The sequence below is a fragment of the Trachymyrmex cornetzi genome, unplaced genomic scaffold (assembly GCF_001594075.2).
Source record: "Trachymyrmex cornetzi isolate Tcor2-1 unplaced genomic scaffold, Tcor1.1 scaffold388, whole genome shotgun sequence".
NCBI lineage: Eukaryota > Metazoa > Arthropoda > Insecta > Hymenoptera > Formicidae > Trachymyrmex > Trachymyrmex cornetzi.
The window spans coordinates 781,894-807,195 of NW_017298619.1; the positions used below are offsets into that span (position 1 = coordinate 781,894).

Here is a 25,302-nt window from a genome sequence, read left to right on the forward strand (position 1 = left end):
TGAAATTTGAACGCCTTTAGACAAGAGCGAAATTTTATCGCGTCGCCTGGCAAGTAAGGCGATCGTTTTTACAGTCAAGCATGTCCAGCATGGTATTGGGCAATCGGACCTCGGCCGTCCTGGATGTCGGCCGGTAACCCCGGCCGAATCAAGGCCGCGGTACACCGACGCTGTCGGCTCTTACTTTCACGCGTTAGACGGTGCTTATTCTACTCCACGTATCGAGAACGACGTAATGTCAATGTGCAAATCAACCTAAATGCTTGATCAACGTGGCTCAACATTACTGTTAACTGTTAACCATTCTTGCGATGGCTGTTCTATTATATTATGTTATTTCATGCAACATTATGTTATTTAGCAACAAAATGATGCAATTTTTTAGATTAGATATATATATATATATATGACATAAAAAGAAGAAAAATTAGAAAAAGTCAATTTGTTTTATCAAATCAACAGTATTAGAATCGACGTTAAGAAAAATTGAATTAGAGGATTGTGAAAAAACATTAAAGATATTAAATTATTTTACAATATCAGAAATCATCTCTTACATCAGATTTCTTTTTATCTCTCGACTATTGCGCACCTAACACGAATAACTTAGCACTGCTTACGTCAGTAGAGACGGCGGCTGTCGGAGAACGCCTCTCCTCTGGCATTCTGTTAACTCCACGGTAAACAGTGGTTTGTACTCCTCATGTCAGCAACAGGCGGAACCAGGCCATGCCTACGACCTGATGGCCTTGCTTTTACGCGTTGAACCGCGTCGTCTTGCGAAACCTACTCGATTATTTTCGATCGTACCTCTCTTCGTCTATCCCTCTTGTTTTAGCGACACCTACTTTTATAAAATGGCAAACAGAAAGTAACGCTCCAAGTATTTAGCGCAGTAAACACGACTATCTTTAGATTATAATTATAAGATAAAAAGATTGTACGTTTTACAACGTGTTTGATGTATCGAATACTTGTCAAATATCTCTCCTCAAGCCAGATTCGGTAAATCGATTTACATAAAACGGGGGTGCGACTGGGTGGGTGTAACACTGCTGCTTCCGTATTCTAACTCGATTCTATCCTTTCTACATAGAAAGTTTCTTCCGTTTGGCATCGCATCGATCATACGTAGTAATACTTTTGCTGTTTGTCGTACGGCCTGCGATATTTCTGCCACTGAATTAGAAAGTTTTCGGAGATAGTGAAAATCGAAAGTAGTTTACGTGGCGACGACTTGTCGCGGAAAGGCCTCGCATCAGAGACGCGCGCTCTTGCTTTTCTCCGGGATTCAATTACGATTAATGAGTGCGGGCGACGTGTCCGATGCGGACTGTACTTGCGCAATGTGCGAGAGTCGGCGACGGCGTCCTCAATAAATTTTCAGTTCAGCATTGCCGAGCTGGTCGTTGCCCCCGACCTATTTGCGCGCCAACTCGGCGGCCAGCTCGATCCGCCTATTTCGTTCTTCTTCTCCCATTCCTCGCGGTCGTCCCCGTCGTCCCCTTATCCCGCGTGTGCGGCATGTATTGTATTTCTTTGGAAAAATAGAATTAAAAATGAATTAAAAAAGAAATCGGCGGAATTCACTCCATGTTTAATTGAACATCTAATCATTGCTCGAATAATCTTTTGTATATCAAATTTTGAAAATAAAAGCTTTAAGGAACGAGATAATGAAACTCTCTCATTGCGAGCTCCAGATTAATTAAGAAATAGGCGTAGCAAATAGCTTTGTGATTGTACCGTCTAAATGATTATGTGTGTGCGATAAGAATAATAACTTCCACATTATGCGGCTCAGGGCAATAAAACCCCGTCGAACTTCTCAGACATCACGCAGACTCTCTTTGTATACGTTTGTCCGACGTGCGAGATTATATCGATTACACGTAATGACGACAGAAATCATTAACGCGATCCTTGCTTCGTTTCTTCCTTCTCTCTAGTTGGGTTCGTTCGCCTCTCTTCGGTCATACCCTAAGCAGCGCAGCCGCTGCGTGATAAACGCACACTCTGTTAGAACGATCTCTCTACGAGAAAATCCATTATTATCTCGCCATACTAATGACATTGTGAACCGCAACTTTGCTTCCTCGTAATCTCGCCTAAGGATTCACCGTTAAACCGATGTACGACAAAAAGCAAAATTGCAAGGATTATCACCCTAGATCCATGCTAGTTCCGCATACTACTTTCGCAGATGTCTATTTTTCGATTTTTCTGTCAACATTCCGCATGTGACATTTATCCAATACAGATTTGTGTGTTTGTAAAGCGGACTTCTGTGTTTGTAATTCATAATTGATATTCAATTATTTTAGTTTAATTTAATTTCAATGTTGTTTCTGGATTAATAACTCGTTTCGAGCGTTTATACTCGTATAGGAAGCGTGATGCAAAATCTTGTTTACGTATAATATAACTAATCTTCAGTCAATTATTTCATCATTTTATAACAGTAACCTAATTTTTTATTTGATTGGCGAGGTTCGACTTTATTTTCGATCTGCGATAGAATTTCACAACGAAAGAGAATGTGAGGCGACGAAACTTTTTTGAGATCACGGGCATTCACAGATTAATCGATCAATTTCCGGAGTTATGTTATCTCGCAGCGTATTTAAAGGAAAAAGATAAAGATCTATCGCACGAGAGTATATATCGATAAGGCGCGCCATGCGCGATATTCGTACGTGAGTCAAGTACATTGACACGCAATGTATTCGCGGAGGGCAGGGACAAGAGGAGCCATAGGTCACTCACCGCCGCGTGTGTCGCGCCTAGTTCTCTTCTCCACACGCGTTAAGCTCACGTACAGCTAGCGCGCGAACATCCGCCGCGCCGCCGCCACGCGTATCCTTGACGCGTGCACCTACCTTCTCGTTCGTACTTCGTCCCAGGATTCCACGTATAACGGAATCACCGAGTTCGTTTAGTAAAGACACACATGCCAGAATCTACTCTAGTAAAGTTCGAGCGCGTATCGATCGATGGTAGCAGGTGCTTCATCATCAGATTAAAAAATTTTGATCGAGATACTTAAGTATATCACGATCGAGGAGTTGATTTATATTTACGTAACGATTATATTTCATTATTTACATAATTATCGTGTGTTCAGATGGCATGCGGCGTATGATTTGTAGTGAATCATTTCAAATTTATAATCTTAAGTTTATCATCGCTATAATCGATATTATCATCCTACATTATCGGAGGCTTTCATCTTCGTAATGATGTTAGATTGAATTTTCATATCAGCGAGATGTCCTTGCACTCTCGAAGAAGATAAATAATTCTGATATAATAAAATAAAAAAAAACACGCGTTTCCTATTAAAATTGAAATGTATACGAACAAACGAATGTTCTAGCGCCACCTTTTAATCAGAGCACGATGAAGCGGTTGAAAACGCACGAAAACAACATTTGTAAACACCAAACACTTTCAGTCAAACAGTTTAGGCCCACAGTATGATTCATCGACTCGTCTCAGAATTTGTGACGTTAGATTCGCATTGCGTGACGCGAATGTAATCTAAACTTATGATCTAACACGCGTGGTAAATTAATTGAGAGCACTTCTCGCCGTTTCTAATTGGGTAACATTGTATATAGTAGTCGCGATCAATTTTTTTTTTTTTTTCGTTGGATCAACAAATTATCTGGGATCAGCCAGGCATGTACCCAGTAGATCTTCGAAAATGCAACCTCACGATTAATTATCGATATTTAACATCGGGACGGCTGCACATGCTTCCTTCGAAAGGAAATAAAGAAAGAAAAAAAAAAATGGGAGCGCGTCTCATTTCATGGTGGATATACGAGGCGGAGGAAAGTTTCGCAGAGCCGGATCGTGGCCATTGGCATTTCGTCACCGGCCAACCAGGTTGAATAACCGGCGTTACGTCATCGCAGTACGCGTTTGCAGACAGCCAGGAGGAAAGGGGGGCAAGAGTGCCAACGGGAAGCAGCGACGGAGTAAGAAGGCGGCAAGGGACGAATGTAGAGAGGCGGGGAGACTATGGAGGTCGATCACCTACGTACGGGAGTCAGTGACACCTCCGTGATGAGGACGCTCTTTTTTTCCTCTCCCTCCACCTCTCTCTTCGCACTACGCTTCGAGCAGACTCGCCAAATCCTCGACAATGTCCTCCATGTGGAGGTCGCGCGCGTGAACGACCAAGGAAACGATTCCGCCGAGTCACGTGGCTGAATTCGACGTACGAATATCTCGGTGCCAAACATTGAATACAGGAAGAATTCCGGTTTTGGAGTTTGGACATGGCATAAATGTGGGTGAGATCATCCCAAACAGGTAGCCATCGAATAAATAGAGATGTTGTCGGAATAGATCTTTCAAAATGTTCCATCACATCTCGACGGTGAGATTTTTTATGGTTAAATCCATCAATAGATAACGATGTTAATTAAGGTAACTGTAATAATTTCGGAAGTCACCACAAATTTCTACTGTGCCTATTAGATTAGACCCTTCGGCCTTGTTAGGTCAATGACTCGCCGTCAGACTACTAACTCTTTCAACGTATTACGCCATCAGCAAAATCTACCTTTCGGTGTAGTGTGTCATGCGAGGGGTCAAGGGCCTCCACGGTTGTTGTTGTTCTCGAATCGTACCGAATTACAATGTCGAAATGTCCAGACAATTACGCTTGGTAAGCAGTCTCCGTAAGCCGATATTTTATTCGCTTAATTGGACACGATTCTTTCCAAATATCATATTATACTGTTTACTTGAAACGATTATGATCGACAACACGTGGCATTTTGTGGTTATTTTCTTCTTACATCACCACAATCGCGTACAATTGTACCAGTTATTACATATTATCTTGTGATTAATTTTCCATTGAACAATTCCTCATACAGTCTTCGCAGACTCGCTTTCATCCGAATCTAAGATCTTGTTGGCAGGTGCCCTTTTGCCAGGTTGTTTGAATCACGTAGGCGGCACGTTGTTGAAATCTAATGCTAATCTCTCTGAAGCTGGATCGATAAAAGCGGGTCAATCCGAATTGAGACCACGAGTCAACATGAACAAAAGAACCAACTGTGACGAGATTTGATAACGAGTGAATTATCGGAAATGTGAAAGTTTTAAAATCGGAACAAAGTATCAACCAGGTCCACAGTTATTATAGATCCAAAGTATAAAATTATATCTTGATATCGGAATTAAGGACATAAAATTTTCGTTCACTCATGTGGTACAAAAATTTTATATAATATCCAATTTTTTCAATAAGAAATAACGTCAAATTATATCGAACAGGAAAAATTGTGGAAAAAATTAAAAGTTCGCTCAAATTCCGTTTTAAAAGAAAAATAAATCACATTATAACGATCGCAACAGAAATTAGAAAATAGGGCGTTTAAATCGGCATGCAATCATCCGTTAGTGATCTAAAAATAGGTCGGCAAGCTGCGGCTAACTTCCTCGTTCATTGTCGCGAATTCGGTTCGCCTAACTGTAGATCCGCCGTGCACTAGCCGTGCACATGCCACATGGAGAGAGGTCGATGCATCGTTAGGAGCAACCGCAATGACGCCGTGTATATGCGCGAACGCAGACTTGCTGCATTCAGCCGATGAGCTTCTGCCGTATCTTCAATTTTTCCAATTCGTAAATCTTCTCTCCTATACAGAGACAGGCATAACTCGATTGGAATGTAAAATCACTTAGCAACTTGGTAATAAATAAATAGTAAAATTAAAAGAATTATTTTTTATATTTTGGACTTAATTTTTAGAAAATATTTTTACTTCCATATGATTCCATAACTAAATCACTATTTCAAAATGTAAATTTAAAAATATCGATATTTTCATATTAAAAAAATGTTTCTCTGGATTTCTGCATTTTATAAATATACTTGTTGATTTGAGAAAATCCAAAATTTTCGTACTAAGAATCAATAGATAGAATGAATTGATCAATAGACACAATGAAATGCGATACTTGTTTAAAGTGGATCTCTCGGAGATCGCTAAAACGAAATCAGTCGAAACAACATGATTACGTAACGACTAAAGTAGGCAAGCGCAAATTTGGTTATTCGGTCAGCGGCGCGCGTCGCGGGCCAATGAGCGCAGAGAACGGGCCAGTTTTGCAAGGCGCCACGTGCTTTCGTCTACAGGGGCAACTCTACTATGCAATTTCAGAAGTATTTTTAAACTGTATTGCAATCAAATGTGTCCTATTGTACCTATTATATCATATCGTTTTTGATTGTTGATAAAATGATGCTTTATTAATGCTTACATTAAAAATCACGCTGCTGAACGTGAAAGGAAAAGTAGATAACAAAAAATGTGTTACTTTTCAGTTTTTCACATTAAAATTCAAAATGAAGCATTTAATTAAAATACGAAGTATCTAATTTCATTGGAATTTCTGTAGAACCTCACATAGTTTCATTAATTATATTGTAAGATAATAATGTATAATAATATACATACTAATGTAATTTATACGATAGTATAGTATATCTCTATTATATATTGCGTTATTTATTTAATTGTAAAAATTTATCTGTATTAATTTAAATTTTGTCACGATGTACCTAAATCCCTCTCGTTCACTTGTACAATTCAATTTGTTGCAACGATATTTCATGATATAACTATCATTGTTTCAATCATGCGATTCCTCGGATGAATTGACACCAATTGTCGGTCTTTTCTGATATTCTGTCCAATACTCCATTCCTCGCGCAGACATCGCGCTGTGTTTCGCACGATGCACCAACACGGTGCATCGGGTTCAGTGAACCCGACCTGACCCTCGCTATATCGATGCTAATGCGGGACCACGCCAACGCACCATGGGGACCGAGCAGTGCCCGTCCCATCGGCCGCTCGTTACCGCAAGCGGGCCTTCTAACAGCCCGGAAGGGACGCATTCGCGAGTAGAAAGATGCGAACGCGGTCGTCCTCCCGTTTAAACGGGAATAGGCCGTTCGTAAATTCAAAATACCGGATTCGTAGCTGTTTCAAACTGAAGTTGTTCCGCCATGCGAGCTTGTGCGATGCATTCGCACATGCAACCAGAAAAAAAAAATATATATACATAGGCTCGTTATTTGAGTATATCCTTCATATATACATCTTGCGAGTAAAATGGGCAACCTGCTGACTAACTCTCGAGCATCTTCGATTCAAGAAAACAAGAAGATGATAAGATCTCTTTCTCTCTCTCTTTCTGATATTATCTCGTCGATAGTATATACGAAAAATACGTATCGCATCGCAAACCGTACTCGTCATGCGACGACGATTGGCTTTCCCAGATATACTCTCTCACGAGACTTTCTCCGGCACGCTATCGCACATTGTTTCGTGACACTCTCGCTGTGAAGCGAACATTCGCCTTACCAAGTATCGTAATTATACAAACCCTCCATCTTTGAGACGCGTAACTAAATACGTCGGAGAAGCAATCACCAACACGCTTCGTCGCTTAATTTCCTTTCTCATTCGTCAAAGCGATTGCGAGAAAACGGCAACAGTGCAACCTATTTTAGAAGATGGGTCGAGGATGAAATTTGAACGAAAATCTCAGGGCGATTTTGCGCATCCTTTGCCCGATGCATAACTTTGTCCCTGTTCTCTGTCATCTATGTAGTTCAGCCACCGCGTCCTCCCTCCCCGCCCCTCCGCGCGTTTTATCTTCAGTGGATGTGGAGCAATATGGTTGGAGGTGACTGACCGACGTCCAGTTGCGTTCACTAACCTCCCTCCTCCCGTTCCTCTACACCCGCGAACCGCCACGGCTGGTCTCCTCCCATTTTCGCGCTCGCGCTCGTCGCGCAGCACTCCAAGCACGCGAATAAGCGAGCACTCGATGCCCCGAGTGGACTCGATTGCACTGCCAGTACTTATGAATTTAGAGCGCTCGCTAGATCTGGAGCACAGTCAGGTTTAGCCGTGCACGCGGTCTTTGTTCCTCCCTTCCCCATGGAGAATTCTCATTTTTACTTCAGTCATCCGTCTTGTTCTTGCAATAGCTACGTCGTCGTGGATATTAAATCCATATGCTCCAGACCTTTCTGCACTAGTATATCTAAATATTCTGTCGATATATAAAAATTCAAATTTTACGGAAATAGAGCTATATCTAATAATAGTGACTAGGTTTAATTGTTTTGATTTTTAAAATAGGTCTTTCATAACTAATATAATAATATAAAAAAGGGCCAAAGACGAGTAAAATTGGATTATATGTATATTATTATATTGCTTATCAATAACGAGCTGGTTATTCATATTTTTTTTTTACATCTTTCATCTTTGAATCGAAAAGTAAAATTGATCATTGCAAGACAAAGGCTTTTTGTATTCAATCTGATTAAATATCTTTGAACTGAGAACTATTGGAAGTTTTCGCGAAATAATCGAAATTTTATTACTACTATAAACGTTCAATTATCAGAATGATCATTGCAATCGAGATTACGTTTAATATATTGGTAACAAGGTGAACAATTACGCTCGCTAAAGAATATTGATAAGTGAATTGTTTCCGTTCCCTGTCGTGTCACCGAGATGTTCTAGATATAATTCGGAGACGATCCTAATCAATTAGACTTTTGCACGTTTTACTTTTATTCATAGTCTAATTTTTCATCTATTTTATCATTGCTTATATTTTGTTTGTCGCGCGGAATAAATTTTATTTCATCTATATAAAATAAAGTTCGCGCTGTGATCGTATAATATAAATAAAAAGTTGTTATTTCATTATGATAAAATCTATATTTTAATAATTGAATGGAAAAGATATGACAACTACCCCATTAGTAGCGGGGTGAACGTACGCGGCATTAGTGTGCATGCGTACAGATTGTTGAAACCCACCGCCCTGACGCTTCGCGTGTGTGCACATGATGGTCGAGGGTCGTGCCGATGACCGATCAAAGAAGAGTTCGCGTTGTGAATACGTGATACGTAACCGTCCAAGGCACACGGCCACTGACCGACGCCGAAGCGGCTCAGCCCGAGCATTGTCCTCGCCATTCCTCGCCTCAGCACCGAACTTACATTATACTTATCGCATCCACTTCACAAAACAAGACCCAACATCAGACTTATTTATGGTATCAAACGTTTAATGAGTTTTAATCACGAAGAATTTTATTGTTGGAAGTCTAAAAGCGAATAACAAATTAAGTCCTTATGTACTGATCGTACAATTTGATATAAAAATCTGTAGATCAAAGTTAATCGTAAAGAATGATAAAGGCGAACTGGCAGTCGATATCCTTTAGGATCTTTTTTATGTTTGCCGAGGTCAACTTGCGTGGAGACGATCATCAAATCCCAAGGTAGACGACTTCAAGGATTGATAGACAAAAAACTACGCAAAAAGTCGAATCATGGTCGCTGTTTAATTTAATACTCGTCGACGGGATAAAGAATCGAAGAACGAGTTGTTAAATGCTTAAATCATGCGCGATTAACGCAAATTATAAGTCGAATCGTTTAAATTTCTACGCAATATATTTTGGCAGATTTTGCTTTTTTACTTTTTTCTTAAAAAGTTTAGCCATTTTGTTAAAAAAATTTTTAAATATTTAATAATGTTGTATCTAATGTTATTTTTGTATATTATTTTAGAAATTAAGAAAGTTTTTATCTGTGGAAAACTGCTGAATCACAATTCCATGACTTCACATGTAATGGTAAATTGATGACACGCGTTACACCTATTTCACCTGCAGCCTGCTTGTAACGAGTTGTACGCACGTGCATAGCTAACGTTTAAAGCTATAATTGTTGAAACGTATGATCCGGTGCGTTAGGCTTGAGCAGACTGGATAGAATAGATTAGTATGTGAGATAAAAATTAGTCACGTACGAAAGGCTGTGTCATTGTTGAATTTCGTACGTTGTAAATCTCTTTATTGTGTCAGACCGGACTTCCGGGTCTTGTCATTGCTTAATAATTATGTAAAAACTTCACCGTATAAGATACTATCAATAAATTTTTATTCAAGGACAATACAACTAAAACCGCGCATCTCTAATCACATATTGACTGACTGAAAAAAGTAGAAGACCTTCAATAGATTGAAGCGAGTCTCTATCATGACTCTTCATTATGATAAAATTATTTCCAATTACAAATTCATATCATTAAATAATTACACAAATCAAATCTGAATTCATCTTTCATACATGAGTCTAATTGTAAGAAGTGATTAAGTTGATCGTCGATTGTTTCATCGACATGCATCGGAAACAATGGAAACCGCGGTAGAAATCGTCAAGGGAATTTCCCATCAAAGAGGAGCAAAAGGAGCAAAGAGAAAGAAGGAGGAGGAGGAAGAGGAGGAGGAGGAGGAAGAAAAGGTGGCCAAGGAGGAAGGCGGAGGAGCGAGGCAAGCAGGCGAGCAGGCGTTCTCCGTTCATCGCAAGATTAGCCAACCTGGAAGAGGGCCGATGCCAGTGAACTCGGTTGGCCGGTCACTAACCAGGTAACCCACACTAGCAACGACGTCAATGTGCTATGCAGCAGCAACAGCAACGGTTACGCTACAGGCTTTTTCACCGTTTGTCAGGAGGCCCTCGCCCGCGGAGTGCATAGCCCTGGTTAGGTGTACCTTGAAGTAATTGCACACGAGATTTCTACCTAACCTCCTCCCGCGTCCCTCCAGCCTTCTCGTCCTTTCCTTCTATATTCCCGTACATCCTTCGTCAGGGAATTACCTCGATGCCGAGTCAACACCGCTCTCGTCTCTTCCGGGAATGGCGGAATCCTGCCACGCGGTTTATCAATTTATAGTTAATTCTGGGAAGGTTAAGCGAGATAAATAAAAGGACAAATGTGTCGTAAATTCTACGATATGAGATATTTACTCCCTACCATTTCTAAGTTACGAAACTGAAATTTATCTATAAGCTATTGACCTGTTGCTATCATCTATTTAAGAAATTATTAGACATTGCGAAAGAAACCGCTACTTCGTATAGTCTTCGTAACATATACGAATCATACAACAAGAAAGGTTCGAGATAGAAGAAAACATACTAAAGTAAGGACAACTTCATAGCAAAATCATATTTCACCAAATTATTGATATTAGCGAATCCATGTATTATTAAGTCAGAATTAAAAATTGACAGCATTTAAGACGAAAATATTTAATTGTATCGACAATTATGTCTTACAATTACGTTTTTTTTTAATTTTTAAATATTCGACAAAAAAATGTAAAATTTGATTTTTTAGTTATTGATTAATATAAATGAGGCTATTATGTAATAATTATCTAATCCATGATTCATAAAAAAAAGATATAAAAATCCGGCGATTAAAATCTAAAATTATGAGAATTAAAGGATACTAGAAGGCTTGAGATTTTTAATAATAAAAAATTGTAAGGATCAAAAAGAATTACAACTTCATACATTAGAACTCGTTTAGTATCCAGTTTATCGCTTTTCTCTCAAGATGCGGCCATAAGAAATCGCAAGGAAGCGTCACGCGGTCGACATGATTCTTCCCGATTTCCGTACGAGAAACTCCAAAGAAGCGTCGAGAAGTTCACGGTCAAGCGTCCTTTGAAGCAGCGTTACCTCGCGTATAGTGAACGTACGCGCGTGTATGCCGCGTAATCGGAAAGAGAAGAAGGCAAAGAGAGAGAGAGAGCAGGAAAGGAAGAGAAACGCGAAGTAAAAGATCGAGGGAGGGAACGAGCGAGAGGCAAAGAGGAAGCCACGATGGCGAGCTAGTGGGGCTTGCAGTTTGTTGCCCGATGACCGAGTTCATCGCCTCCTTCTCGTCGTCGGTGCCCCGAAATCGAGAATCTTCGACGGTCGAGCGAGTCGCGAAACGAGACTCGCTTTTTCATTGAAAGCTGCCGGAAAAGGAAATCGAAAAAGCGGCCTCTCGTGAAAGCTGCCACGTGGCCAAGAATATAATTCTCAAGACGTGGTTCCATGGTCGCGTACGCAACAATGCTTACCTATATGTATCTTTTCATTACCTACTACAGACATCAACGAAAACAGCGGTCACGCCAAATGTCGCAAAAGATCATTCGTCTAACAAAACTGCGCAGGTAACTACTACGTCTGTATTATGGTGGCAACGAACTTTCGACGATGTGGGTCACAAAAACAGGCTTCGCGCTCCAAACACGCTTCGCTATGAGGCGCCCATTTCTGGCTGCTTGCAGAATTACCGCATTATTTATTATATGCTAAATATTCTTATAAAATAAATTAAATTTCTACACTTTTGTGTATTTTTGTGTACTTTCGTAATTCTTCAAACCATTAATTTAACATCTTGAGTTTTATTATCAACATCAAATATGAATTCATATTCCTTCGTGTGAGTAAAAATTCTTTTTCAAATATTTCTGACAAGTTAAAAATAATTTATTTATTTATAATAATAAAAACTCTCTTACTATACATGAATTACATAGAAAGAGCTCATTAGTTAAAAAAAAAAAATGTTTTATTAAATAAATGAGAATTCTTTAAACGCAATGCGTCGCCAATGCATTTGCCAAAGGTCAACGACCGAACGTGTTATTCGTGTTATTCGTATTCTTACACATACATGTCTAAGACAAAAGAAGATAAGAGAGTACAGAATTTAGTGCCCATTCGTATATCACCAACTGCGACTCGTCCCGACTGCGTAGCAGCTAAAAAATAAAATACAAATCGTACACAGAGAAGCTAGTGCAACACCAATAATGTACCGGCGATCTAGGGTCGACGGCCGACTCTACGATCGTTATGTCATTCATGCTCTTACGCACGCACGTACCTCTTGCTACGCGAGCGTATACGAGCGCGTGGACTTGAACGTACTTAAGCGTAGAAACGTAGGAGTACTGTTACGCGTCGCGTTCCGTACCCACGAAACACGACGAATTTTCTTGACAACGAAATATTTATGAGCGGAGAGAAAGATTATATCGCCCACCATATGACGACACAGGTCATATTCATATTCCTGAGATATAACGTTCCGAGCCATCTCTCTGAGACGGGTTTTTTTTTTTTCACGTACTTACTTTTAGTTACAACTATAAAGACCAAAGGTCTGTTTACCAAGTATTCGATAATCTACGAGCTTACGATAAACATATTATTTTTGAAATTACACTGTTAAATCTATAGTGTCAAATTTAACCTAACGTAAGTCGCCACTGCTCCTACTAAATACACCGTTATTTTTTACTAAAATGATAATTAAATTTGACACTACATCGTGTCAATTTGATATTACAGTATCAAATATAACTATTGTTTTAGTATAAAATAATTAAGTTAAATTTGACACTATAAATATAACAGTGCATAAAGAGTGTCAATCGATTTTATGACTAAATCGTTCATTTATGCGAGATATGAGTCGTTCGAAGAGTCAGGTGCTCCCTCGAACATCTTCGTAGGCTATTATCGCTGGAGACCGCCACTCTGTTCGCAACGAGGCCCTTCGCGAGAGAGTTCAAGGACTCGAAGAAGGTAGAGGACGAAGAAGGAGAAGAGAGGAAGAAAGAGGACGCATATCTGCGAGGATACACGTAAGGGCAGCTGGGAGCGTTACACCTAGGTAGGGCATTGCACCGGTGTACACGTCGGTGGTAGAAGTCTTTGCCCGGCGCTCGCAGTGCAACTGCAAAGAGTTGCATTCGCATAGCCGCGTGCAGTGACCCGCCCTACCGTTAGGACGGCCCCGAGGATGCGTTCCCCTCTTCTTCTGCTTCTTCTTTCTTCTTATTCCTCTTGCACTTCTTTCTCCTCCTCTCTTTCTGCCTCTCCCCCCTTCCCTCTTCCACTTTTTGAACGGCCCTCTCTTCTTCTCTCTGCCACGTTCGCATATCGAACGTTCCTAAGCACCGGGAAGCAAAAGCGCGTCTATCTAATGAGGCCGAAGGGAGAGAGCGAAGAATTAACTCACCTTCCTCCTCCAACTCTTCGTATCGCGTAAAGCTCGCACTACGCTAAACGTAATTGACCTCGCAATCTCGGAGCAAAACCATAAAACCATTTGATGAAATGCTTTATTAATTTTTGTCATTAAATAATATACTGAAGAAAATGATAAAAATTTAAGACTCAAAAAAGATGACAAAGCGAGACTGGTTGTTACGTGAATTTCCTTGTCCACTGCAACTGTATTTTAGTTCTCTTTTCCGATTTACTCGGAATTTTGTATGACGTCTTGCTTTTCTGATTAGAAAAAAATGAAAATAAAATTAATAAAAATTTTTCTGTCTCTGTATATTGATAAAACCGGTGAGGGATCATTTTCTTTTAAAGCTTAAAAAATTCTAACTCTAAAGCCAGTATTCATAATCTGTTCTTCTTTTAACACCATCTTAAGTAATATTTTAAGATGCTAATACAGCTCTGCGTTTGGCTTGTGATATCTTAAAACTGTACTTAAGACAGTCTTAAATGTAAGAACTGAGTGCTTGGGCACTTGCCATCGCATGTATATCGCTGGCTATCCCGGGCTTTGTACCGGGCGTCGCGACGCCCGGGCCCGTACAATCTCGGACTCGGAGCGGCGCGGCGTCGTTTCGTCAGCGTCGACGCAGGTGCTTGTTCGCGGCCCGGCGCGACGCGATGGCGAGTCGCGGGTCGCGGGGTAGGATGGGGACGAACGGCACGGAGTTCAATGACCGTTTCGCGAGCTGGTAGGGGTCGGCGCACTCCCAAGATCAGCGCGTGTGCACGTGTGTGCACGTGCGTGCACGTCCGTGCAAGACGCGCGCGCCGGTGCAGTCGCTGCACTCCCACGTCGCTATGCAGTCCCGTAACATTCGCGGAAGCCACTGCCTCCTACCTCTCGCTCTCTCTCTCTCTCTCTCTCTCTCTCTGCTTCTCCTCCTTCTCCTTCTGCCGATTCCATCCCGGAGTGAAGCTTCGCTTCGTAGATAGACTGATTTTGACTTAGCAACCACTCGCGCGGCGATACACCCGTGACCGACCTTCCCCTACCTTCTCATACCCAATTACATTACACCGTCGAGGTGGAGGACCTCGTTTCCTATGCTCGATGGAATCCTAAAGAACGGTGGCTGCATCGGTCGTCCGCGAAAAGCGCGCATTCCGCCGCGCAACCAACCGCGAGGTCATTGAATCTCATCGTGCCAAGCTTTTCGGACATTCTTCGGGAGCATGTTGGCTGCGCCGCGCCGCGCCAATCGCAATTGGTTTCGCTTTCCGGCCCACTTGGTGAAGGACCTCAGCGAGAGCCGCCACCGACAGTGAATCGAGCCGCGACACGGTTCTTTACTCCAATTAAATTTACTGTACATTGACTCAGTAATTTATGATTACTCGTGGGTCTGCGGAAAGTTTCTTCGTTATGTTATTTCGAAGCCGATTATATTATCAAATTGATAATTGAAAATATTAAGATTAAGACGCATATAGATGTGGAATTCACTCTCAAGTTTATCAGTTCTTTAATTATATCATTACGCAACGTATTAGAGAAGTATTGAATTGCCAAGTTATCGAACGCGTTTGACTTTATATAATACTGCAAGAAACGGTCTTGTGCACTGTTATACAAAAAACGGTAGTATCTTGTATCGTATGTATTAAAACGGTCTTTCTCACTACTACCTATAGTTCCTTCTGCGCTTTTGCGTTCGGTGCAACAGATGCAACTGGCGTCCGCGCTGTATGTTGCTGTACCCGCATTTTGCGAAACCGGTTCCCATGCGGCGTATTGTCGTCAGGCTCACCACAATGCAGATGCCAGACGATGAATTAGATCGTCGCGAGATCATGACGGGCAAGACCTCGCAAGATTTGAGAGCGACAAGGCCGGTTATGTAAAAGCCCCATTAATCGTTTCTACGCTACTCTCTGGGTCAACGCACCGCGAGGACACCAACTTGATATCCATTGTCTTCCTGAAGACCACGCCTCGCGAACGGACTTCTCGCCGACTTCTAAGATCGATGACCGTGAATCCAGGATCTTAACAACCTTTCTCCCTCATTACTCGTTCATGTTAAATGCATTAACCTTTGGTTTATGCGAATCGAGAATTTGATTAGTTGGTTCCGTCGTTACACGTTATTACCTATCAACTATGATTTACTGTCGATCATTTATTTAGAGATAAATAGGTGGACACATTTTTTATAACAAATTTTACATTCTCAAAGTTTATTTCCACAGATATTTTTATTTCCTTTAGTAATTAAGCGAATAACATCGCTAATCTATCTAATCTTTATTTAGCTATGTAATATTGTATGTGACTATTATCATACTAAAAAATTAGATAAATAAATCGGATATCTTTAATGGCAAGAAATGATAGGGTGTGATTGATTTTAATATAATAAGATAATCTTATATCTAGATAAAATTAGGACTTTGTTCCATCTTCAGATAAACTATGTGATACCTATGCCTAATTTAATTATTGGGTAAACAAAAGAGTAAAAGAGTAAGAGCATAAAAGAGTAAGAGAGTAAGACAGTTTTCGGTAAGCTGAAGTTTACCGAAAGGAACAAGCCTTAACCCTTCGTGGTCCTTCTGGGTCAAAATGATTCAAAAGGAAACCAAAAAAATGTGCTTTTTCCTTTTTTTTTAGGAAAAAGCACATTTTTCCAAACTTAACACGTTTACAATTTTTTTTTAGTGTTCGGATTAAATTTTTCACTAAAACGCCATTGTTTCATTTTCTTAAAGGTTGAGAAACTATATACTGTAATTTTTGGAAGTTATTGGAATTGATACTATTAATTTGATAACACTTAAAAAATGTTTCGGGTCACTTTAACCCAGAGTAACCATCGTGTGGCTTTTTTGAAGTGTGACCACGAAGGGTTAATCAAATTTGATTTTGTGTGTGTAAACTAAATTTAGGACAGATTTTATTTTACGTCATTGTCTTTATAAAATTTGTAAATATATAAATTAAAAAAAAAATAAAAATCTTATAAAAAAATAAAAGGAAATAGGGAAAAAAATCGATCGATAACTGCCGATTACATCACTCTCTTGCAATCAAGTCCTAGAAACACGGTCTCGTCGTTCTCACAGGCAGCCCAGTTAGCGGCTTAGGAAGTTCATACGATCGCCGATCGGTCTCCTCGTTTCTCCTCGCTTTTCGCGATCAATTGAGAGAGAAAAAAGCGGTTTACCGCGGCCGTCCGTTCGTCAATCCGTGGAGAGGAGGCGGGAGCAGGGTAGAGATGCTATAATCAACTTGCACCTCGAAGTAGCAATGCGAAGCAGGCCAGCCTGGGGCTAGTAGCACACGTTCCTTGCTCTCCTCCTCCCCCCCTCTCTCTCTCTCGCGCGCGCACGCTCTCTCTCTCTCTCTCTCTCTCTCTCTCTCTTTTTCTCCTTCTCGACCGATGCCGTTGTCTTTTATCTTCGCGTTCCATGTCGTTTCCTCGCGGAAAATATCTTTCCTTCCGCATCTACCTATCTTTGACTTCGCGGTTACAAATGCTACTTTCGATGATAGATTTAACAGGATGATCTAAATAGTAGGTAGTTTAACCATTCGATATATTTTCTAACTTTCTTGCATTGGTGTTTCCAGATTTAAAAAAAATGTCAAGATATAAGCTGAATGCATTGACCATTCGGAATGTTAAGATCACGATAGTCAAGGGGCACAGGATCTAACGGTTCAAGGAGCTAAGACTTCGCAGGTTGGAGCACTCTAGGTTCCTAGAATACAGCTAGGATAACACGGCACCCTACTTCTTGCGTTCGCTTAACCCACGCGATCCGATTTATAGATGGCAATCTATTATAACTCTATCATTTTTCCTCGTCGACAATATATAATGACTTAAGGAAATGAGATTTTGAAAATCGAAATCTTTACAGGCACCACGATCGGAATGATGAACGTAGGATGCTCAATCATGATGTTCTATTTCTTCTTTTACACTGAATCGGCGGGATTTGCGGCTGACAGTATTTTACTATAACTTGTTCATCTTGGTTCATCAAAGATCTAACGGTTCAAGATGCTGAGGCTTTGAAAATCGAAGTCTTCCTAGGACGCACAATCAGAATGGCTCACGGTACTGCATTTTTTTTTGTTCAACACGAACTGCGCGAATCGCGGACGCGTCTTGGCTCGCTCATCTCGCTTCGCCGTTCGTTGCAACTGTACTCGACGCAGACATCTACATTACTTGCGTCGCATCGTTGCGTGCCATCCTCTCGTTTCTTTCTTCGAGATCCACCTGGACGATGCGATGCTTCTTTCGCAGCAGCAATTGCACGCGTCACCATTTATAGACACGAGCCGATTGTGTACATGTGCTCGCTCGCGAGCGCAACAAGGTGGCCAAGCGGCCTCCTTGCGAGCGTTTCTTTGCAGGTCGCGGCACAAGTCGTCCATCGGCCGACCCAGCGCGAGGCGCCAGCAGAGAAATTACTTTTTCCATTTTTCTTTCGCTGCGAACGAGCGTTTGCGCTATTTTCATGAATCGCGCGCCGATTTTCTTCTGACGTGACGGAATGTATGTTTGCACAATAGAAGCAAATTTAATATTTGCGCGCGTTCTTTATCATTATTCTTTAATAAAAAAAGTTATTCATTTTCTATTATTATTCAGATTCATTTAGATTTAGATTGATTGAAGATTTACAGTTATTGTTTTGACAAATAAGATTGCAAAATGGATTTTAACTGAAATCATTAATTGGTACGCCGAAAAAATCTAATGATTTAGAAATGATTTAGCGTTGATATTACGTTTGCATTTTTTTGTGTGTGGACAAAAAGTCCGATGCCTACGCACCCGTTCGACACATCATCGGTGCATCGTTGACACATATCCTGAGTCACTGTGCTTCCCGAGCGTGATATGATCGAAGACACGCGCCGCATTAAAAAGATTACGCCGGCGAAATACAACGCGCATGTTAATGTACGTGCAGCGAGTGCACACGTGATGCAACGCAGCTGCTTTTCCACGCCTACCAATCCTTCCGTTCGTTTTCTTTTTAGGACAATTGGCCCCTCGACATTCACGATCGAGGAAGCACGCGTTTCATTAAATAGATTTTATGGTATTTCCGAATGCGGCGTGGATAAATTGCGCTCTTGAAATATTTTCACGAACGTGAAGCATCGAGCGTCTTCTCTTCCAATCAGTGATATCTTAAAGCGGCAAGCGTGCGTTAATAGTAATCTAACTGCTATCCCGCGAGTTTTGCAATCATCATACCCGTTACACAGTCTTAAGAAGTTACGCGTTGCAAAAATTAATGAAGCACGTGCAACACAGAATCCAGTTCAGTGAAGCATAAGCAACGAAATAGAACAGTCGCGTGGTATTCTTGCGGGTTGTACATACATGCACCCGCTGTTGCTGTTACTGCTGCTGCTCCAGGTTCAGTGACATCACGCACGCATATGCGTGACGCGCTGTGCGCACCGTTATGCCCATAGCGCCCACTGCGGAAGTATCGCCATATTACTCAGCGGTACGACATATACGCGACGATCGGCGTCCATGCTGATGCACCAAGCCTATATATCCGCAACCACGCTCGCCGTTAACCCACGAGTATTCGCAATCGTCAGCGCAGCGCCCGTCCAAAACTGTTTCCTTCTTATGTCCGTGTATATGCACACGTACATATACATACACGTATATATATAATCATGAATTTTTAAAAATATATATGCATAAAGTTACGAGATTATATCTTGTACAATGGAAAAACACACACACACGTATGTGTGTGTATACATGCTATATAAGATTATATTATATAAGATAAAAACTAATAAATTTATGTATATATATATTTTTTTTTTTTTAATTTATTAAGGTACGTAGTTTTGCTTTTGAAATATACTTAGATAATTTTGTAATCAAACTGCAAAGATGCAAATAGTATCTAAGAACTTTTGAGAAACTGTGATCATATACAATGACGAAACCGATAGGAAGCTGAGAGTCTTGAAAGCAGTAAAGCGAAGTCGGCGACCGGTCGCTCAGTGCCAAGGACACGGACGGTAGACAATGCAGTCTTGGTTGCCGCGAGGAAGCAACCTCTAATTATGCTCCTGCTTGTTACATTTTTATCTGCGTCTCTCTCTCTTTCCTGCATGCATCGTTGCTCGTTACTATTCTATTATAGCGAGAAGAATCACGAACGTCTCGATATAATGCAAACAACGATAATCCCATTTACATAATTGCTAAAAAACGTACTCATCAACTATACACGAAGGCAGAAAGTCATGTAATTCAAGTGCGATAATTAGGCAAAGCGAGGCAACACGCCTATGAATTTATAAATGCGACACAAAACTTCTTTAACGCGGCGTCGTAAAATGCAATATTCATCGCGTATATAATTGTTTTTTCATGAAAATCGCTAACCATCACACGTGAGTAATCATTCCGAAGAAATTACATTATTACTTTGACGTTCTGTGAAAGTTGTTAGTAAAAATAAAATATTTTATCCATTTCTAAATTCACTTTACTAAGCTAAGAAAATAATATTTGATACGATGTTTGTGACACGCATAATAATAGCTTTACATTACAATCTATTAAAAATAGATAGTAGGATCTTGGTGTATTCATTGCATATAAATGTACGTAGCTGCAGGTCGCTACCCGATTTCAAGGAAACGCCATCGTCTGACCTCCGTCGTCGCGGCCATTACGTTCGAGGTCTGTCCGAGTTCGTAGCCGAGTAAGAGAGCGTGAAGAAATGTTTTGGCGAACTTGGCGCATAAATCTATTTCAGGGAGAGACGTGATTGTAGTTAATATAAATATCGATTAATTTAAAGAATTCCTATCTGAATGAATATATATCAGCGATTTACGGAAAATATAATAGAACAAAGAAATTTGTTGTACACAACAGATATACAATATTACTTAGAGATTATATATTTTCATTTTTGCTTCATATTTAACTTTATAAATGTCATAACATAATAGTAAATTGTTGTATATAATTATTATGATTAACTATTATGAATTATATAATACACACGCACATAACGTTAACTGCATTTATATAATATTAATTGTAATTAATTATGAATTATTTTCAATTAATAAAAGCGAAATGGACGCTATAAAACGTTCGCATAATTCAATGTTCTCAAATGTTCGTGTTCAATCTATAATTGATTAAGATTTCGTGGATGAGCTAGAAATATATTTTCTAAACAGATTTTCTATAATAGGGGCAATTTCGGATTTTTCAAACATGTTTCCATGAAAAAAATGAATTATTTAAAATTGTAGTAAAATAATTAGTGGCGTACTATATAATTTTTTTACTTACGCCAGAGCAATCCTTCGGAATTTAATTGTTGATCCTATTGAAACACATCGTAAAACATATCTTTATAAATATCAATGTTTATTTTCATTTTATGAACTTTATTGCTTTATAAACGTTTAAATATTAATTTCCTCCAGTACATGTGTGCACAAATGGATAAGAATTTTCAAGTACGGAAGCTAACATATTTCATCATTGACGCAGTAATTTATCTTTTATGATAATTTTATATATATAATATTGTATATATATATATATATATGTTCATATATGTATATGTATATATACAACAGAGCCATTATGAATAAGTTTATCTTTCTCCGTATTTTTTTTGCTTATGTTAGCCTTCTGTGTCCAACGGGATTTTAAAGACGAATTTTCTATTTAGAATTATTCTACCGTACAAAAAAAAATGAAAAATGTTTCAAGTTGTCATTGTAAATTAATATTTTTGAAAGAGCATATCAGACATTTTTCAGATTTTTTAGAGCATAAAATCCTTTTATAAAACACGATCAGGTATCAGTGACTCGGTTGAAAGGAAAGCAGTAAAAAAAAACGTTAGGCCATGAAGAGTTAGTCGAAATAACTGCCAAAGAATAAGTAAGCAATTTATAATAAATATTACTTGGATTAATAATAATTTAGTAATAATTTGCTAATAATAATTTGATTTAAAATTTAGTGATCAAAATATTTAACGTTCGATACAAAAGGATCGTTTATTCGCAGATTTAGTAAAAAATACACATTAGCTGTTTATTTCAATATTTACACGAAATTTTTCCATTCTCGTTGCATACTTCAAGAGATTTGATAACTAGTTTAATATCGGATTCGGTTTTATCAGCAGTAATTCGAAACAATGTAAGAAAACCGATAAACAGTCACGAGAATGCGATCGGGACACTGAGTGTAATTTATAATGTTAAAATACCGGCCACTAACTTGATCTCTTGTATCAGCCGATTCAGCGGATACGTCGAGTTGTCATCACATTTTTCGCACAAACATACACGTGACTATCAATGTTTCGTACATGAATACGAAATATCTTGATCATAATTTTTTAAATTAAATTACGTTCCGCTATTAATATTGTCGAAAATTGTTGCGAACAATCTTTTGAATTGACGAGACAATAATAAACATTATGGCGCAAATCTTCGCGCAGGAATCAACATTTTCCGCGAGAATAAGACACATTACGAAGAAACAAAGCGGCATATGCCACAAACAGAAGAGAGAGGATATAGTCTTATATAGTATATCAATGGAGAAGAAAGAGAGGAAAGAATAAAAGAGCAAAGCGAAAGAACGCAATATAGAGAGGAAAGAGCGAGTGAGCAAGGAGAGAGAGAGAGGGGGGGGAGGGAAAAAGACAAGAAGAAAGACAAGAAGACAGCAAGAGGAAGAGAAAGAGAAAGAACGAGAGAAGGGGAAAGAGAAAGAGAAGCAATGCGACAATCACTACATTTGCGGTTAGCTCGAGCGAGAGAGCGCATGGCCTTGGCCGCTGCTGCGGGGTAATTCAGTCAAGGTTTCGGCCGATGAACTTCCTCCAACGGGAGGAAGGAGACTTCGCCGGCCGGTTGTGGTAGAGGTGGTAGGGAAGAGTCGGACCAATGGTGCGACTGAGGGCCCGCCGAGCTGACGGCCGATTGGTCGGGCCCGTCTCGGTGGCGACAGCACGGCACACTGCGACGGGCCCGCAGCGACTTGTCAGTGACCTCCAACATTGAAAATACGATGAACTCTCTCGGGGGGCCCTGTAAGAGAGCTTACGGAGCAATGTGTTGAGTGTCCTCTACTACATACTAGGTAGCCAGGGCGTAGACATTGTAGATGGTCGAGGCAGCCTGATAGCCTGGCAGCCTAGCAGGCACATCAATCCCTCCCCTCCACCTCCGACTTACTCAGAGTAAGGGCTGCACGGCCCCCAGGTAACCAACACTCGGCAGCGCCGAACAAGAGTCAGACCAACGCGAACCTCCCTCGAGCGAAGACTTACTTTCACTCTCTCTTCAGGCTACCATCCTCTCGCGCTCAGCTCCGCTTCCAATCCGTCGTCCACAACGCGAGCCTCGCTATAACGTCTGGCCGTAACCTTTGCACAGTCGTAGATCGCGCCGATCATTCGCCGAGTTCTTGAACAAGAGTTGCACGTGGACGTTCGCGCGCGTGCATATAAATCGATATTTAGTGATTGGTATGTGAGCTTAGTGACAGTGAGAGCGAGATGAGAACAAGTGGAACGGTATCGTAAATCTTCAGGACAGTATGTGGACTCGTCATTTTTTTCTCAGTGCAGTGTTGTGAATAAACGAATGTTATCTCTGTCGGGAAGGAGAGCGTTAACAGCGGAAACTCTCCCGAACAAACATGATTCTTACCCCGGACAGTAGTGCGCAGGACACGCTGGTCACATCACCTGTACCTGAATCGCTGATTCCCAACGTATCTTCGCACGATTCCCGCGCGTCCAGCGTGCCGCGTGTACCCAGTCGAGGCATGTCTAGTCCGTATCACATGATGCAATTAGCAGATCATCATCTTAGTCCCAATATGCCGACGATGGATTCGACTGTGTCTTCCGCTAAACCCGAGCCTGAACTTAACATAGGTACGCGTATTTCTTCTTACAATATGCGAGATCGTAACGAATAATGCCAATTGGCAATTGGCGTGCGAGCCAATTGTAAAACGGGTGGGACCGCGCGATACCGCGACAGTGGGTGAAAGCAGAAAGTTGTAATGCAGCGCGATGCTGTAACCCGCTACACGCGCGAGAGAGGAGAAAGTGTTCTTCTTTCCCTCCCACCTTTCTCTCGCGCAGCGCGAGAGGAGAGGATATCGTTACGACCTGCATTAACGGAATGCGCTTCTCTCGTTTGTTTCAGAATTCGATGGGACCACCGTGTTATGCCGGGTCTGCGGTGACAAGGCATCCGGTTTTCATTATGGAGTTCACTCCTGCGAGGGATGCAAGGTGAGTACCGGCAGATCAGTTGTCAATTACACGGCAATCCGATTCCTTTGGCTATCGTCTCTCCGAAGTCTTACGTTACAATCCTTTGTCAAGATTTTTAAATCGGACGCTGACGGAATCTAATCTCGCATGAGCGATCGGAAGTGCCACGTGTTTTCGCGCCAAGCGATTTCGATATGTAATTTCGTTCCAGTTTTGTCGACAGAATTGAACTTGCTTTTTTGTAAACAATTTTGTAAACTAACTCATAATCAAAAAAGTAAGAATTATAATTTTATAAATTTTATACTTACAAAACAAAATGCGCAATATTAAAAAATGATAAATTTATAGAATTTTCGTTATATATATATATATATATAAGTACAAGTTTATTAACTTCAAATTACTTCAAAAATCCATAGATTTTAAAATTAAAGATGCGTTATAACGTTTTCTATCTATAAGAATATCGAAATTGCGGATGCGCGTTGCTGTGCGGTGCGATCAGAGTGAATGTACGTGAATGTAAATGCATGATGTGAGACCAAGGCTACATAGGAGCTGTCGACCACGCGGAGAAACCTTGGTCACGCGGAAATTATAAGAGATTTGAGGTGGTCCTTGAAGTTATTTCACGACAGGCAGTTCCTCTATATCGGCAGAGGATCTCGTGAAGGCCTCTTTCATATGTATTGCCAGGGCCAGAGCGATAATTTATTTTTTAACACATTTTTTAACAGTTAATAAAATGATTAATGTGCATCATAGTTAAAAGCATCAATAGATTATCAACAGATCATAATCGATCAATAGATTCTAATGGTCTTTGTACCATTTTTTATCTACAAAATTATGTTCGTTAGAAAAGGAAGATACAGTTAGAAAATATGACAGATTTTTTACTGCTAAAGTATTTTCGTTTCAACAAAATTTAAGAAAAGGTTCAAAGCAGGTAGATTCTCTTTGAGAGGTAGATATATTCTTTGTCAATGATTCCGACAAATGTTCGAGCCAAAAT

General features: G+C 40.3%; 1 protein-coding gene across 3 annotated transcripts in view; it reads left to right on the forward strand.

Moving 5' to 3' along the window:
* Positions 1-25,302, forward strand: part of E75 (ecdysone-induced protein 75) — a 97,713-nt gene that overhangs the window by 58,017 nt on the left and 14,394 nt on the right. For 2 of the 3 annotated variants that reach the window (XM_018511829.1, XM_018511830.1), the window contains exon 2: positions 24,214-24,302. In XM_018511829.1, coding sequence (XP_018367331.1) covers positions 24,214-24,302 — 89 coding nt within the window. Of the gene's footprint in view, positions 1-23,478; positions 23,937-24,213; positions 24,303-25,302 lie in introns of those variants that run through there. The other variant, XM_018511828.1, reaches the window with a different exon arrangement.